Raw genomic sequence first — 16554 nt, 5'->3', positions numbered from 1 at the left:
AGTTTGGTTTCAATTGGTCAATTAGTGTCAGAGGAGAAGATTTTTGAAAGAAATAACATTAAAAACACGAAAAAATCGTTGAAAAAGGGCAATAACTTCAACATGGCTTAATGGATTAAAATCAAAATTTGACCATAGATAGATCTCATCATGCTGAATACTTTTACCGCGTGTCAGAATTCAGCTAAAACTAACGGTTTAGGAGAGATACGTGAAAAACTACTATCTGACCCCTATGTTCTATTTTTAGTAACGGCGACCATGTTTTTTGAGGAATCAAAAACCCCCACATCAGTTCTATGCAGTATACCCCCAAGAAACATTCACACCAAGTTTGGTTTCAATTGGTCAAGTAGTTTTAGAGGAGAAGAGTTTTGTATAATTGTTAACGACGACGATGACGGCGGACGCCAAGTGATGGCAATAGCTAAAAATACTCGGTGAAAGTTCTATTAACTTTCAATTAGTGGTGAAAATACAAAAACTACCAATCAATTTCGATATGCTGTACACATGTTTCAAGGAGTAAGCTCTCACCAGGAGCATAAGAATCAAATAAATATAGGAAGACCAAAATAAAAAAAAATTGTATACAAGAAGTACTCAAAGTAAAAAATATCGAAATATGAAGCTAAATCCACCACCGTGAAGTTCGACCATGTGCAATACAAGGAATAAAGCCTAAGTGTTATAGGTATTTTTAATATGTTCATAATGCAAATTTTGATAAATATGATAATTAAAATATGATATAATTCAGGCCAGACAACTGGGTTGGTGAATACCATGAGAAGTGGGAGGAGTTGTAGGTAAGAGATGGGTACCCTGTATTCGTATGAGGTAAATATTATGTTTTTCTATAGAAAACTCCCCAAAACATACAGATCAAATGAAAGAAGGGGTATCCCTGTATAACAGAGAATTAAAGGACAAATACCCCAATTACTATATTCCCCCTTTCTGCAAGCAGGGCATATAAAAGGGAAATTGACTCAGAATATATACACCAAATACATTCGTTTTGATGATAACACATGATAACTTGAAAATATTAAATTTGTAAGGGAGAGAGGAGTTCATTCATTTAATCTAAAGGTTTGACACTGCAGTTATATTTTGGCAAACAAACAATTATTTTCTATTCATATCAGGCTTAAAAACTAATATACATGCAGGCAAAAATAATCTAAGGTATTGGTGATCTTTGCTGGCCCTTGGTCCTCATGAAAAACAGTCTGGGTGCAGAGTAGATTTGTTTGTTATCAAAATATTTTAAAGCCTTTTTTTAGCTCTTTTCTGACCAGAATGTGACCTACACTTGTATTATCCATGATATCTTTTAAAGCTGATTTTGTTATAAAATAGTAGGTACCAGTTGTGAAAAAACACTCAGAACAACCAGAAACGACCTCCAACTCTCGTTTTAAACAGGGAAAACATCCATTTTTTATTTTTGATAGAAATTAATATCTAAAATGAACAGCATGACACCAAAGATAGTATGTGGGAGAGTGTGATTTTGTGTTTGAAAGCTTGAGACTTAACATGTTTGTACCTTATTATATACATTCTGCCTGATTCTTAGAAAGAGATATATACTAACTACTTATTGATATAAACATTCTCATAGGAGTTTAAGAAAGCTAACAAACAATGGAATGTCTACATTTAAACCCTTTGATATTATCATAGAGAAAAACAAACATTTCCTTAAAATAGAGTCTAGCTTTGTCAATAATGCAACCTAATAGTGTTTTTCAAGGAAGATAATTAGATTAGAATGTATTTTTGGCCATAACTCTGTTGAAAGCCTGGTTAGCATATCTGTTCTTTACTAGAATTGATAAACCTCCTTAAGGTAAAGTTTGCTTTGAATTTCCATCCATTTATCATTTTGCATCATTCAGTTTGGAAATAATATTAGATCTTTGTTTTGATTTATTTTGAGTAGATTTAGAACCATGCAAATGTTTGACTGCATGATAGGAGCCTTTTACACTGAAAATTAATTAGGGATCATGCATTTCTATAAGAACCTAAAGATGTGCCAATTATGAAGGAAAAAACATTGATATCATTTCTTCTGTGTCTGCAAGGGTTAACAATGAAGCATTATTATACTCCTTTTTGCTGGCAAAAAAAAAAGATTTATTGATTTCAATAATGGTTCTAATTTTTAATCAAAAGACATTTGCTTAGACAAATGTACATGTATTGCACATATGGAATATAAGTAACCTTTACCTAAAAGGCAATGATTGATAAAATTTATCACTCTTTAACATTATAACCATTGTTAATGACAACAGACAACAAACTATTCAATTCAGTGTGTAATTTCTTTCCAACGAATGTTCATTCTAAATCATACAATCATTAAAAATATCACAGACAGTTTAACTTCAACTCTACCAATGTCATTTTTTCCTGTAATACAGTGTTATGAGGATTCCAACACCAATCAATGATCCCATTCCAACTGTCAACTTTAAACAAAATCTAGATTGTCTTGGTTTTCTCTTCTTCAAATCTGTTCTAGACACCACAAATGCTTCATTCAGTTCAGTGTATGACACAGCTTGAGGATGAAACCTATAAATAACTTGAAATGCTGCACGTTTTCCAGCCTGGACAGCCCCATTCATAAATCCACACCACCTGGTTGCTGATTCTGTACCAGCAAAATATACTCTGAAAGAGTGAAAACTAGATTCAAATATTTTTATACCACTGACATTTTGCTGATAAACAATTAATATCCTTCATGATTTACTGAGGTTTTGATTGTTATCATTGTACTCCCATGTGATTTTCATTTATCATGCATTACAGTTAAATGTTTACTATTATTTCTTTTTAATTTGAGATAATAGTTCATGTTCCCTTAGAAAACCTTGAATCTTGAAACAAACTTGGTTCACTGTTATCTACAAAAATGTATAACTGAGTCATCATTTGTATATATCACACGTAAACTAACTTGACATACCTATCACAGGGGTCCCTAAGTCCACTGACAAAATATGACATAGATCCAGGTGTGGCACTACACACCGGGCTGCCTTCTGTGTAAGGTTCTAGTCCCCAATCCTGTTCTCTGTAGTCACAGTAGTTCCAGGCTTCATCTCCAAAGAAAGATGAAAGACTCTTTAACACAGCTGATTGTCTGTCTGCTGCCTAAAACAAAAAAAAATATTAAATACTGTACATAAAATGCATGTAAGTTGTGATTACTACTAGATGTTTATTTCTTTAAGTTTATAATCACACTTCTGATCATACAAAACATATTTGTTTGTAAATGTAGCATAGCTGGTATTCATTTTCCAACAGATTATATCCTGTAACTGTGTATTCAAATTGTCACAAACCATGCCTCACTGTGTACACAAATGCTAATATTTACACAAGGTTTTAATATTCTGAATCATTACATAATGTCTGCTATAGCTCTGCCTGTTTACTGAATGCAGAGAATACTGATATTCCAACAAGGTTAAAATCAAGAAGAGGTAGATGGTTTGCAGACAAACAGGCATTTATTATTCATTCAATTTGTTTGCACCCAATAAAAATAAAATGAAGAATTACAGGAAACTTATTATATTGAGTAAAGTGAATTTCCCCTTTTTTTGCAACATTTCATTTCAAGACTCATTTAAGCAAGTAATTTACAGTGAAGCTATTTTTTAAAAATCTTTATTACCTATAAGAATGTCTGTATCAAAGGGAAATAATTCTGAACCAAATTCAATCTGGTCTGGCATTCTGAATCTTTTTGTCCATGTTTTTCCTTTTTATTGAGTGGTTGCCATTATGATTCCTGTTTGCCACTTATAATTCTCTGGATACTTACAGACTGTTGTTGCCACTGTACTGCCTGTTTGCCACCAATGAATGCTACAAGAGCTGGATTATGGTTTGATGAAGTGGCATCATACACAATACACAATGGTCCCTCATCACAACCAGATACTGATGACGGTCCACCAATTGTTACTATTTCTCCTGAATGTCCTGCTTCCCTCCAAAAACACTAAATTATAGAACAGAATATAAGGAATAAAAGACAGACATAATCAAATAACAGTTATTCTGACCCGCATAAAAATTTATATGTTGCATGAAATTTAAAGAATGAAATAATAAAACGAAAACATAAGTTTTGTCCAATATACTGATAGTTAAAAAATGATGGAGAATAAACATACATTTTTCCATGTTCACTAATACATTTAACACAAGATATATTTCTTCCTAAGGTCTCTTGGTTCTACCCAACTTCAATCCTCTCATTTAAATTCATTTGTTTTTAGATGTCAATTCAAGTTCCCCAGTCATTAGGCCTGAAGTATTTTTATGTGCAAGCTTATATGTATTTTTTATTTCAAAACAACCCAAAATTGGATTCCAACAATGTATATAAATTTATCAGTTCCAGTACCCACAGTCTATTTTAATCAAACTATGTTGCACAGTGTTCTTGGGTGGTCTAGTATTTTTTTATGCCTTACTGGGTCACTAAGGCTAATAACTTACAAAATATTGAATGTTTTTAAAAATATTTCGTGAAAAGTTCTTTTTCACCTTTGGATTTATTGACCTTTGACCATATGAATCTTTGTACTATCAAGTGGTAACCACTGATAGGTAAGCTTATAGAGCAGACTGACTTCCAAAGAAACAGTAGATGTACCTTTTCATATGTAATGATTACTTTGGTAAGTAGACTGACTGGCATTCTTTTTATGATTTCCCTCTTTGGTACTGGAAGGTTAGGATTAAAGCTAATTTTATCTGAAATTATGATTGAAAAAGTAGACAAATTATAATGTGGACAAACTGACAGAAATAATTTCTAATCAGAATTATTATCCACAATAAAATCTCAATTTCATAAGAAATTAATTTATAACCAAAAATCATGTTTATAAAAAGACATAGTTTTCTTTTCATATTTTTGTGCAGTGTAAAAAAAAAACAGTAAGTTTTACAGATTTTCAGATATTTTCTTATAAGGTCCAAAAGAAAAAATTCAAAAAATCAAAACATAACATTGGATTGATATTAATATTATCAAAATGCTTACTTCATTACAAAACCTTTAGTACTGTGATATTTTTCCAATGAAAGTCATCAAAGCATAAAAGTTTATAGATTTTTAGCTCACCTGGCCAAAGGCCATGTGAGCTATTGCCATCGTTTGGCGTCCGTCGTTGTCATTAACAATTATATAAAACTCTTCTCCTCTGAAACTACTTGACCAATTGACACCAAACATGGTATGAATGTTCCTTGGGGTATCCTGCATAGAAGTTATGTGGGGTTTTTTGATTCGTTGAAAAACATGGCCGCCATTACTAAAAATAGAACATAAGGGTCAGACAGTAATTTTTCACATATATCTCCTAAACCATTAGGTTTAGCTAAATTTTGACCGGGTAAGTGTTCAGCATGATGAGATCTATCTCTGGACAAATTTTGGTTTTAATCCATAAAGCCATGATAAACGATTTTTGCCATTTTTAATGTTAATTCTTTCAAAAATCTTCTCCTCTTACACTACTTGACTAATTGAAACCAAACTTGGTATGAATGTTCCTTGGGGTATCCTGCACAGAACAGATGTGGGGATTTTTGATCCGTCAATAACATGGCAGCTGTTACTAAAAATAGAACATAGGGGTCAGAGAGTAGTTTTTCGCATATATCTCCAAAACCGTTAGGTTTATCCAAATTCTTTCAATAGCTGAAATGATCCATATTATTAGAACTACAAAAGTCTTCAGGGATAAAAGTTGTCAGATGACTCCTTGTAAGAGTTATTGCCCTTGAAAGGGGAAAAATGACTCCTTTTTTTTTTAACAGTTTTCAGTCGATATCTTGAAAACCATGATAGATTAAAAGAAACTTTCAATTGTTGAGAAGATCTTATGATAAGTCCTACCAAATAACTCTTGAGTCAAAATTGTTGGACAACTTCTGGTTAAATTTATTGTCTTTGAAAGGCGAAATTCAACCAGGTGAGCAATTCAGGCTCATAGGAGCCTTTTGTTTTCTTAAGCCCAATATTTTGGATCTTCTTCTTTCAAGGATAGTTAAAATGTTTGAATGAACCATAATATATAATATGATGTTTCATAGTATATTTTTAATCACTTCTTACTTGTCATATTTGGAGGTGTAGCCATTATAACAGCTCTACATCTGTATAATATACCCTTAACTGTGGTGACATTAATATTGTCTTTTGTCTGTGAAAATATTTAAGAGAAAATAAATGTAAACTAAAAAAACTGTGAACATAGATAAATTGATACTCCATACTCCTCCCAATTTATAACATGCACTTGTTGACCTCAAAATTGATGTGGATCAAAATATGAAAATAGAAGACACACAATGAGAATATGTAATGAGAATCTGAGAAAGTTCCATTCAGTGCAGTAGGAGAAGTAACAGATACGAAATGCGAGATAAATGACTAAGTCCATGTTATGCTATGTGAAATATCCAAATTGATTTGAAACAAAATCTAAAATAGGAGATGCAAAATGGGAATATGTGATAAAGATTTTGTAAAAGTTATATTTAATTCTATTCAGAAGTGTAGGATGTACCAAAAACAACCTTGTGTAGGACTGTTGAGGGAGAATTGATAGAGCTTAAGATGACATTGGGAGAGGCTGAGAACATTAGGCAAAGAAGAGACCTGGAGCGAAGATGATAGGTAGGTAGGTAGGTAGGTAGGTACGTAGGTAATGTAGAATGTGTAACAAAAGGAAGGATTGACACCCCTATCACTTCATATCTGCTCAAGTGGGGTATAAAATGGCAGTAGTTAACAAATGACTATAATAAACTCTATAATTCTATTATTCTTTGCCCCTGAAGATCTAGTTATACTGCTGTTCATTCATTCCCAATTGGGAACGAGAGAACACTGTTATTTCAACATTCTTCTTTAGATTTCAACCAAATTGATACCGGTACATACTGATACAAAGTCCTTTAAGAAAATCTATAATTTTTTGCTTGTCAAAGCCACATTGCCATTCTGTTTTACACTGAAGGTATGCCATGTGCTTACTTTTTGTCTACTTTTTGATATCAACTCATTTCTACGAATCTTATCAATGCAAATTTGTGACACAAATAGTAAGTAAAACTGTACTCTATTGAACAAAAACAATTTTTTTCTGTTGTTGTTTTCCAATCAAAATCATCAGAGTTTTGTACCCAATAAATGCTTCAAAATTTGTGTCTAAGGACCAAACAAATACAATTTTTGACCTTAAGTATAATCTACCATTAACTCTGAGTAAAAATAATGTAGACTGAAGAGAAACAGACAACCTATACTACATGTATGTTTACACTCCCATTTTCCCAGAATTTTTTTACCTGTTCTATACTACTGACTGGTTGACTTAGCTTCACAGAGTCCTTTTCTAGTTTGGTGACCAGGGTCTTTGATATTTGTTGTGCTCCACCCTATAATAAATATTTGACATGCAAAATTACACATCATGCAGAAAAAAGTAAAATCACCAGTATCATACTAATATTTGAAAAATATCATGGACTAAATAACTTAGTTTTTGATTGTTTTCCTATCATAGTAACTTATCACTTTTCTTTATATTCATACACAGGTACATTAAAACATAAGTGTACAACATTGTGTCAATATACTAGTATAACATAGTTTCATTTGACAATGGTCATTTCTATAGTAATTAAGTTACCAGTAACAATTTATTTAATTGGTGCTTCTTGGGATCACAAATCACTTTTTTAAATTAGATATATCTCAGTAACACACACTTTTATTTTAAACTCCTGGCCACAATTTTCTGTTGCCTCTATCAATTTCTGAAGGGAACCAGCTGCATTGATATACGACAAGTAATACAACAAGGATATCTGGGATAGCTCAACTCCCATCATGCATCTGGTCGCAGAAATTATGGCATCTCTGGCAGCTGTAAGATTTCAACAAAATGATACACAACTACATAACGAAGACCATGATTAGAAAAACTGATACAATGTGGAAGTATCTCACATCTAGTGGACAATATATTGGTATACATATGGAAATTTCTGACTAAAATCATGAATTTAAATTGTAAATACAATATAAAAATAACATTGAAATCCAGCTTAACTACCATTAAGCATATAATTACACATGTAGTACCAAAGCAACTTTATTTCTACAACTTGGGTAAACCTACCTTTGGTCCACATTTGCTGGTTGACAAAGGTCTCCACAGTCATTGAATCCCATGTACTGGCTTTTGGACATTTATATGGGTCCTGGATGTTAACAGCCAGAGCCATTTTATCTATCTAAAACATCAAAAATTTCTAATACATTATCACAGCTTTTAAACATTTCCTTGAGAGTGGATTGTATCTGTAGACTTTTTGGATATGTTACACATCCACAACATGCTCAGTCAGGCACACATTATATATTAAACCAACATAAACAATGAGACATTTTCACTTTGTCATGTACACAAGTAAGTAACAACAAGATTTTAAGCAGAATATTGATATTTCATATACAATTACTAAAACAACTTAATGAATGATTGACAACTCAATGTAAATAAAATGCTTTGCAGGGGGCAGCTTGATACATTTATGTACAACCACAGAGGTCAAACACTAAACAATTGAGACAAGTATTGACACACCATTTAAGCATGATACAGGAAAAAATTTGATCAGTATTGCAGTGGCCCCCTTTTGGCACAATGAGCAAAACCCCCAAAATAAATCCAAGCCTTCCTTTTGTGGTACAATTACAGAGATCCAACAACAAACAACAACGACATCCAAATATTTTGTGGTTGTACTAAAAGTTGATTTCTTGGCGTCTAGGCCCCTTCGAACCCTTATAACTAAAAAACTGTAAGAGTAATCTGAAGTCAGTTGAAAAATACAGGCAGGGATTTTCATAAGGAATCCGAAAATTTTTTTTTCTTTCAAAATCCAACCAAACATAAACAAGAGGCTCTCAGAAGCCTGAATTGTTCACCTGGTTCAATTTTTGCCTTTCAAAGGCAATAACTGCAACAAGGAGTTGTCCCTTTCATTTCATCATTCAAAAGTTCCTTTCTATCATTATAGTTTTCAAGATATCGGCTAAAAACTGTAAAAAAAAAACCATCATTTTCGACTTTCAAGGGCAATAACTCTAACAAGGAGTTGCCCAACATCTTTGATCCACGCAGACTTTTGTAGGCCTTATCATAAGAATCATTTTTGCAATTGAAAGAATTTGGCTAAACCTAACAGTTTTGGAGATGTATGAGAAAAACCTCTGTCTGTCATGTTCTATTTTTAGTAGTGGCAGCCATATCTTTCGACAGATCAAAAATCTCAACATCGGTTCTAAGCTGAATACCCAAGGGAACATTCATACCAAGTTTGGTTCAATCCATCGAGTAGATTTTGAAAAATTGTTAAGGACCATGGTCGACAACAGCAGACGCCAAGTGATGGTAATAGCTTATATGGCCTTTGGCCAGGTAAGCTAAAAAGTTCATTTATTAGGCATGGTCAATTTTGTACCCATTTGACTCAAAATGAATAAAGATAAGTCTACCCTATAATAAACTTTTAAAAAAGAATTTCAAAAAGAATACATTTACATCAGAGTAATCAAAATTGGATCAATAAATTAACTTTTTCTATCAATTCTAATGATTACAACCATTTGCCCATTTTAGCCCCTTGTTTTCAAGGTCTGGCAAAAACCTCCAAAAACTAGGGCCCTTTGCCATGTACCTAGAAACGATACGTTAAAATTTAAAAAAAAGATTGGATACGTTTTACTCAAGCTATTGCAAATAAACTTAAGTCAGCGGATGCTAACAATGAGGACACAAATGACAAGGTGTTATCATTATATGACTGAAATTTTTTTGCAGTCAAATTAAAATGTCTGTCCCCTTTCCAAAAAATATCTACAACTTATCGGAACCACTGAAATTGAATTCCCTGAAAATTTGCAGTAATGATGTGTTTTTAGAAATTCGAAAAATGTTTTAATTCTTTTTTGTTCTTCTGATTCTATGTATTACTGAAGTTGCCATCATTTCAAATGTTATATTTATCTTGTAACCTTGCTGTGTAAAATATTTAGCCGCAATGAAACAAACATCTGAACTATAAACAATTTTCTTTTGATCAAACAGAAATCAGTGAAATATGAATGTGTTATTTTTTCAAAACTTTTGGGGTACTTATTATTTTTATTTCTCCTGTATATAAAATGTACGACTATTTAATATTAACATAACATAACATGTATAAATATTTTGATTTACTCTATTCCCAAATTAACAAAGATAGACAAATAAAAAAGAGGTTTTTCAGCTGTTATGCCTATATGAAATTCTTGTACAGTAATCAAATTTCATTTTCTGCCCTGGTTTCAATTAGAGGTGTCCAATATTATTGGTTCTGTGGACTTTTTTCCTAATTTGTTTGGAAATGTATACTAAATTCTAAACATGCTAAAAGCCTGTCTGTTTTAACATCATCTCTTAATTCCTTTTTTTAGAAAGAGTGATCAAGGGAACCAAGATTCTAGTGGAAATCAAAAGAATGTAATCCAGGGACAAAGACCAGACATGGAAAACAGATATACACAACAAAGAATATAAAGTAACTAAAACCATACATACAAAGTAACAAAAGCTGGGACATCATGATATAAAAGGAAAGCCTGTTTCTATGATACAGTATAATAATACTTATCACCATTACTTAATGCTACTTTTAAAAGGAATGGGTGCTTAGTCAAATACCATAACCTTTTTCATAAATCTATCTAGTTCAATGAGTGAGATCACAGACAGTGATGGTATTGTTGAGGTATAGCTCGATATTTTATCTCCACCAAGCTGCATGAATTTTCTTCCAGAAATGAACTGTCGATATGTATCTAAACCAAGCTCCTTCAGAAGATCCATGATGTCTACTTGAGTTCTACAAAATGAATAAAATGCTTCACTTGTTACTGCTTGATATGACCACAAAGGTTGAACAGTCTGTGAATGTATGGCAATTCATTCAAGCTTGATACAGCTCTGAATTTTGATTGAAATTAAATGTTTGACTTAGAATAAGATTTAAACCAGAATCAAAGTAACCTTTTTCAGCAGTTCAAATAATACCCCGCCTTCCTTGGTAAGGCACCTTGTGGACAATTTTAAAGAAATGAATACTCATGTAATATGATAGTCTTTTGGAAAATGCTTGTTCAGGCCACTTCAATGCCCCTTATTCCTGTTATCAAGTAAAATTCTTTTATTGAATAACCTTCTCTGTTCTACTACAATTAGAACTAGGATTTAAGTATGTATACAAATTAAATTGTTTAAGTCTACTAAACTCAAATGTTCTAACTACACATGTGTTAGAAGTTTTTTTAAATGTAATTTCTTGTAATAATCATTTCTTCGCTTTTTTGTGAATAATTCCAGATTTCACTTACGAGCCAATCCATTGTCCTCCCAGGTCAAATATATCAGTTCCTGATCCAGTCTTCAATGGAACAGATAATGTCCTCCCACCTACTCTATCTGTAATGATATCAATTAGTCAGAATTATAGTCCGCTCAGCACATGGCCTAAAACAAGAATAAAGATTGAAGTGAATATTAATGTATACAGTCCCTACATGGTGACAAAAGCAATAAGTGTGTTCCTTATGATGTCATACATGTAGGTTATTTGTGATTGTTTTTAGTTGGCAAAAAATCCAAAATGTGGCATGTTTATTACATATATTGGTTATAAACAAATATGTGCCCAAGAATTTTGTATTTGTAAGTTTCTTCTCCACCCTATTTGCTTTTGAGGTAATGCTGTTTAACAGTGTATTCCAATTCATGTCTTCTGAACTTGTTCTGTGCTTTTTTCCAATACTTCTTTCATTTTTTTTCAGAAAAAAGATACTTTTTACAAAAACACACTGAAAAACCTTAAATAGGAATTTCTGATGATTTAAGATATTTTCAGGATATATTTATGAACACATCATAAATACAAAGTACAAGTAAATTTCAGTGTACAGAGAGAAATTCATTGTAAAGAAACTTTAAAAACTCTTATTGACTCCCTAACCAGTGCTCCATAAGGACTATTGCTCAATAAAAAATACTTTGATTTGTATTGTTCCTAAATAAAAGCATAATTGTCTTCATGTGTTAGAATTTATCATGTTCCAATGTAAATGTTCAATCAGGAAAATGATTGAGAGTGAGGCTCTATGGCAGAGCCAGATGATAATATCAACAATAAATATTGATTTTTTCACACAAGCTCAGGAAAAGGTTACTTTTTGACAAATAGGTAAATTACAATACTGTGACTGAAAAGTAGTTCTTTTAAAGGACAAAGTGCTCAACCACACATACATAGCCATCCTTTCTTCCAGTTTCCACACATCTAAGCCGTAAGTCCAATTTTATACAGTAAAACTAGTCAGATGCTCATATAGTGGTTTAACCTGTTCTGGTGTAACCTCTTTCCCATGCAATGACAAATTTTGATTTTTTATAACGAAGAACAGGGGTTTGCACATGTGGATCATATGTCATCAAGGTCAGGTTATGAAGTGTTTTCTTACATATTCAAATCAGCTCATCATTCCATATATTGTTTATTATTCTCTTTGTAAGTTTGCCATTGTGGTTTACTGAACACCCTAAAAATCTGTGTATGCATTCAAAATTAGATCCATGTTTTAACATTGATAATCAACCTAAAATAAAATGAACAGAACTGATTAATGATCTGCTATGTAGGAGACATTCCTCAATAAAATCAGATTATAATTAATTGCATACATGGCCAAGAATTTCACCTTTGCACTGGAAACAAAAACAATAATGGCAGCTATGACCATCGTCATTCATCCATTTTTTAACTACGTCACCATTTACAATTATAATAAATTTTATGACATTTAATAGAATAATATCCAGGCTAAATGTACAGATGCAAAACATGCCCATCAATCGTCCTTTTGAATTTTTATTGGTGGCTTAATATTTTGACCACTAGATTATGGTTAATTCACTATAGATGCCTTTGCTTTGTTAATAAAAAATGTTTTGGTTCCATTTCAATCATTTCAAATGTAAATAATCCATCGTTTTAATCAGTTACTTATTCATCAGCAAAATGAATATAGTAAATGACAAACTATGTGAAGTTTTCTAAGGTTACCTCCTTTAAAGTTTATTTTTATTATCGAGCACTTGTCAAGTGATGCTTCGATTTCAGAATTTTCAATCAGGGTTTCATCCTTACTTATCTCCCTAGGTAGCCCACAGGACTTTCTGATAGATAAATTAGGTAGACCTCAAAATTATTTCGTGTTCCTGTCTGTAGAACAAAGGAGTAAAATGTACTACAAAAATCCTTGGTAGGACTAATAAAATTAAAAAAAAATAATTTACATAGGTAGCCCAAAGAACTTCTGATAAAACTTTATGGTAAAGTCCTCTCTAAAATTAAGTAAGCATAGGACAAGACCACTGCTAGTGTTGAACCCTGTCAATGGTTCCAAACAAGTTTGTCCATTGATTACGTAACACCCTTTTCAATCTTTTCTCCTCATTAAGACTGATGGAAATATTGTCTACATTGACTTAATTAAATGCTAGTGGTGAACATAAAAAAATCAAAGTACTCATGTACTGAATCAATTTATATCGATCCTTTGCATTTTTAAAAAATCGTCAAATTGAAAAAAAATATGGAATAAAAGGAAAATACGGGGATGATCTCAAACGTACCTCAACACAAGCTTATGGTTATATATGGTTAATATTGAACTTTTTGTTTTATATTTTAATACACCATTCTGATTATGAAGGACATTTAAAAAAACACACACACAACTTCACGATGCATCGTAACAGTGCACCAGTTTGCATTATATTCAGTTTCAATATCGGTTTACATGGAACAACTAGATGAATGTACACACAATTATCCTACTCAGTGTATAATTCAACTAGAATCTACTTTTGGCCATTCTCGATTTTAAATTTTCAGGTCCAATTTCAATTTACTGACCTCCAGGTCGAAATGTAAGTCACAATCATTGAAATAAATCAGATCCTTAGATACATGATCCTCTCAACTAGCTACATTTCCCTGTTGGTAAGCTTAATAGCTCAAGTTATTCCATAGTCACCTATGTGTCACATAAAAGTGCTTTGTTTCTGGATACATACATGTAGTTCCAAAGACAAGTACATTAAAATACCTATAAACAATAAAGCCTTAGAATATAATTTCAACAATGGTGTCTAGTGCAGGAACATTAGCCAAGCACCTACAGCTCTATTATAATAACATTCAAAAGACCAAATTAGTCAAATAGATTAAGAATGATTAAGAAAAAAGCAATAACACCAGACCAAAAAAACGACACAATTCCTGAAAAATGAATTATCGAAATTCCTATGCTATCGTCTATGCAAAGTTTCATTTTTATTTGACATCTCCGGGCTTCCAATGTCATGAGGCAGTAACCGTAATAAAAATACACAATACAATTGCTGATATGTCAGGATGGTTTCGGGGGTTATGCTATCCCTTTATAAGAGTAATCAAGGGGACCAAGATTCTAGTGGAAATCAAAAGCATGTAATCCAGGGACAAAGACCAGACATGGAAAACAGACAAACAACATAAAGAAATTAAAATAATACATACAAAGAAACAGAAGTAAATGAGAAAAAATGGCCAAAATATGAACCCCGAACCCCTTTTCTTTATACACATATTCTTGATCGGAACCACCTCCCCTTTTATCTGCCAGGGCCTGCATGAAATATTTGAGGACAGCTACTCCAATTGGTACTAAGCATTTATCTTTATATTTCAATCCTATGATTTATGACTATTTATAATATTGTAGGGTTTCATTTCTAGCTTAACATCAAATGGTTTATTATGCATCTAAAAATAAATAAGCAACTTAAATATATTGAGACTGAAGACCGCATGTGAGGGCAATTGCATAGAAATATACAGGTACTGATAAGAGGTTAGAGGTCAATTAATTTTAATTTGAATATTATTAATGCAAACCAAATTTACAAGTATATTCAGTTTGCAGTAAAAGTTGTTTATTTGAGTTTGTTTATTGGCATAAATAACACAGACTTGAATTTGATGTATTATAAATACCTATAAAGGTGACATAACTATCTGCATTTGAACCTGATGGAGGTATGCCAATGGGACTACTTTCCTGTGGTAGTATAAGATAATTGCAGATGCTATCAGGTATTACAAAGTTAAAGGCTCTGGCGACTGCTATATAATTCTTATCTTCGATCTTAATTGATAAAAACAACATTATATAATTAATTTTGCCATAGCATTACAAAAAATTATCGAGGACTGGTTCTTCCATAATGGGTTCTTCAGCTGTTATCGCAAATTAGTCACCTTTGGCTTCCAGAACAACGTAAGTCAAGTTTGGGTCACGTTTTGCTATTGTGTATGCAGCTGTTAGTCCAGAAATCCCAGCCCCAACAATAACAATATCCACTTCCACCGTCATATTGAAAGTGAAAGTAAGCACACCGATATTTGAAGCTAAATTCTAGATGAGTTCCGACAGGTTTATATGGAATCTACCGAAAGTTCGGTTTGCCTAGAGACCGACACGCTATGAAAATACAGAGACGTACCAAAGGTATTCGGTCACTCTCATTAGCATACTTTAAAAAAATGCCAATGAAATACTTCACGACTCGTTTTGAAGATATTTTACTATAAAAGAGAATAATGTCAAAACTAAACTTTTGTCATTGATGGGGTTCTACAATATCATTTTCAGAAGTATCGGAGAATTCCGTTGTGAAAAAATATAGTGTCATATTTTTTGTTAAAAACAGTGTAAAATTGTTACGTCATAAATTGTTCGGGTAATTAAACTGCCAACATCCCTTCATTTTTACAGGGGCGGATCAGACACTTTAAAAAGAAGTGGTTCCTCAAAGAAAAAGGGGTGCTAGGACATTAATATTTGCCATTTATTTTTTCTCAATTTTACACATGAAAATGACAATTTTTTAAATAAAAAGAGGGTGCCAACCTCTGCATCCCCTTCGGGATCCAACACTGTTTTAGTCAGAAAATCTTCTTTTCTTTTAATAAATTGTAAACATTTCTATGGCAAGCCGTTGTGGAATTTATTCCCCATTTATTGATATCAATAAATTATTTATTAATATCAATAATTCATTTATTGATATCAATAAATGATTTATTGATATAAGGATTAATTATTGATATCAATAAATTGGCATTATTGATATCAATAAATTGGCATTATTGATATCAATAAATCTTACATATTTATTTCTCTTCTACATCTACATTGGTAATCCGTAAAGAGCCTGTCCGACTCATCACACGAATGGGGTGTGATTATTTTTAATTAAAATAATCTAGAAATAACTTCCAAATATGTGATTTTGCATAGAAACAAAGGAAAGA

The 16554-nt window shown here is 32.2% G+C and overlaps 1 protein-coding gene across 1 annotated transcript; it reads right to left on the bottom strand.

The window, feature by feature from the left end:
- Nucleotides 1-2161: 2161 nt before the first annotated feature.
- On the bottom strand, nucleotides 2162-15657 carry LOC148618993 (putative flavin-containing monoamine oxidase A). Its single transcript, XM_088578463.1, has 11 exons — nucleotides 15499-15657; nucleotides 11519-11606; nucleotides 10836-11010; nucleotides 8241-8355; nucleotides 7828-7985; nucleotides 7405-7494; nucleotides 6167-6254; nucleotides 4697-4797; nucleotides 3857-4036; nucleotides 2990-3177; nucleotides 2162-2691 (listed from the first exon to the last, which is right to left on the bottom strand). The coding sequence occupies exons 1-11, from the start codon at nucleotides 15611-15613 to the stop codon at nucleotides 2418-2420; spliced, it is 1572 nt and encodes a 523-aa protein (XP_088434589.1). The 5' UTR covers nucleotides 15614-15657; the 3' UTR covers nucleotides 2162-2417.
- Nucleotides 15658-16554: the final 897 nt, after the last annotated feature.

Source organism: Perna viridis, chromosome 4 (genome assembly GCF_037379345.1).
Source record: "Perna viridis isolate PV_CMFRI_1.1 ecotype Kerala chromosome 4, ASM3737934v1, whole genome shotgun sequence".
Taxonomy (NCBI): domain Eukaryota; kingdom Metazoa; phylum Mollusca; class Bivalvia; order Mytilida; family Mytilidae; genus Perna; species Perna viridis.
This window is presented reverse-complemented; position numbering and strand designations above follow the sequence as displayed.

Coding starts and splice junctions, on each gene's coding strand:
- LOC148618993 (XM_088578463.1), bottom strand. CDS start 15,613: ATGACGGTGGAAGTGGATATTGTTATTGTTGGGGCTGGGATTTCTGGA. Junction 11,607..15,498: donor CGTTGTTCTGGAAGCCAAAG/GTGACTAATTTG, acceptor ATATCATTACAG/ATAGAGTAGGTGGGAGGACA. Junction 2,692..2,989: donor CTTAGGGACCCCTGTGATAG/GTATGTCAAGTT, acceptor TCACTCTTTCAG/AGTATATTTTGCTGGTACAG.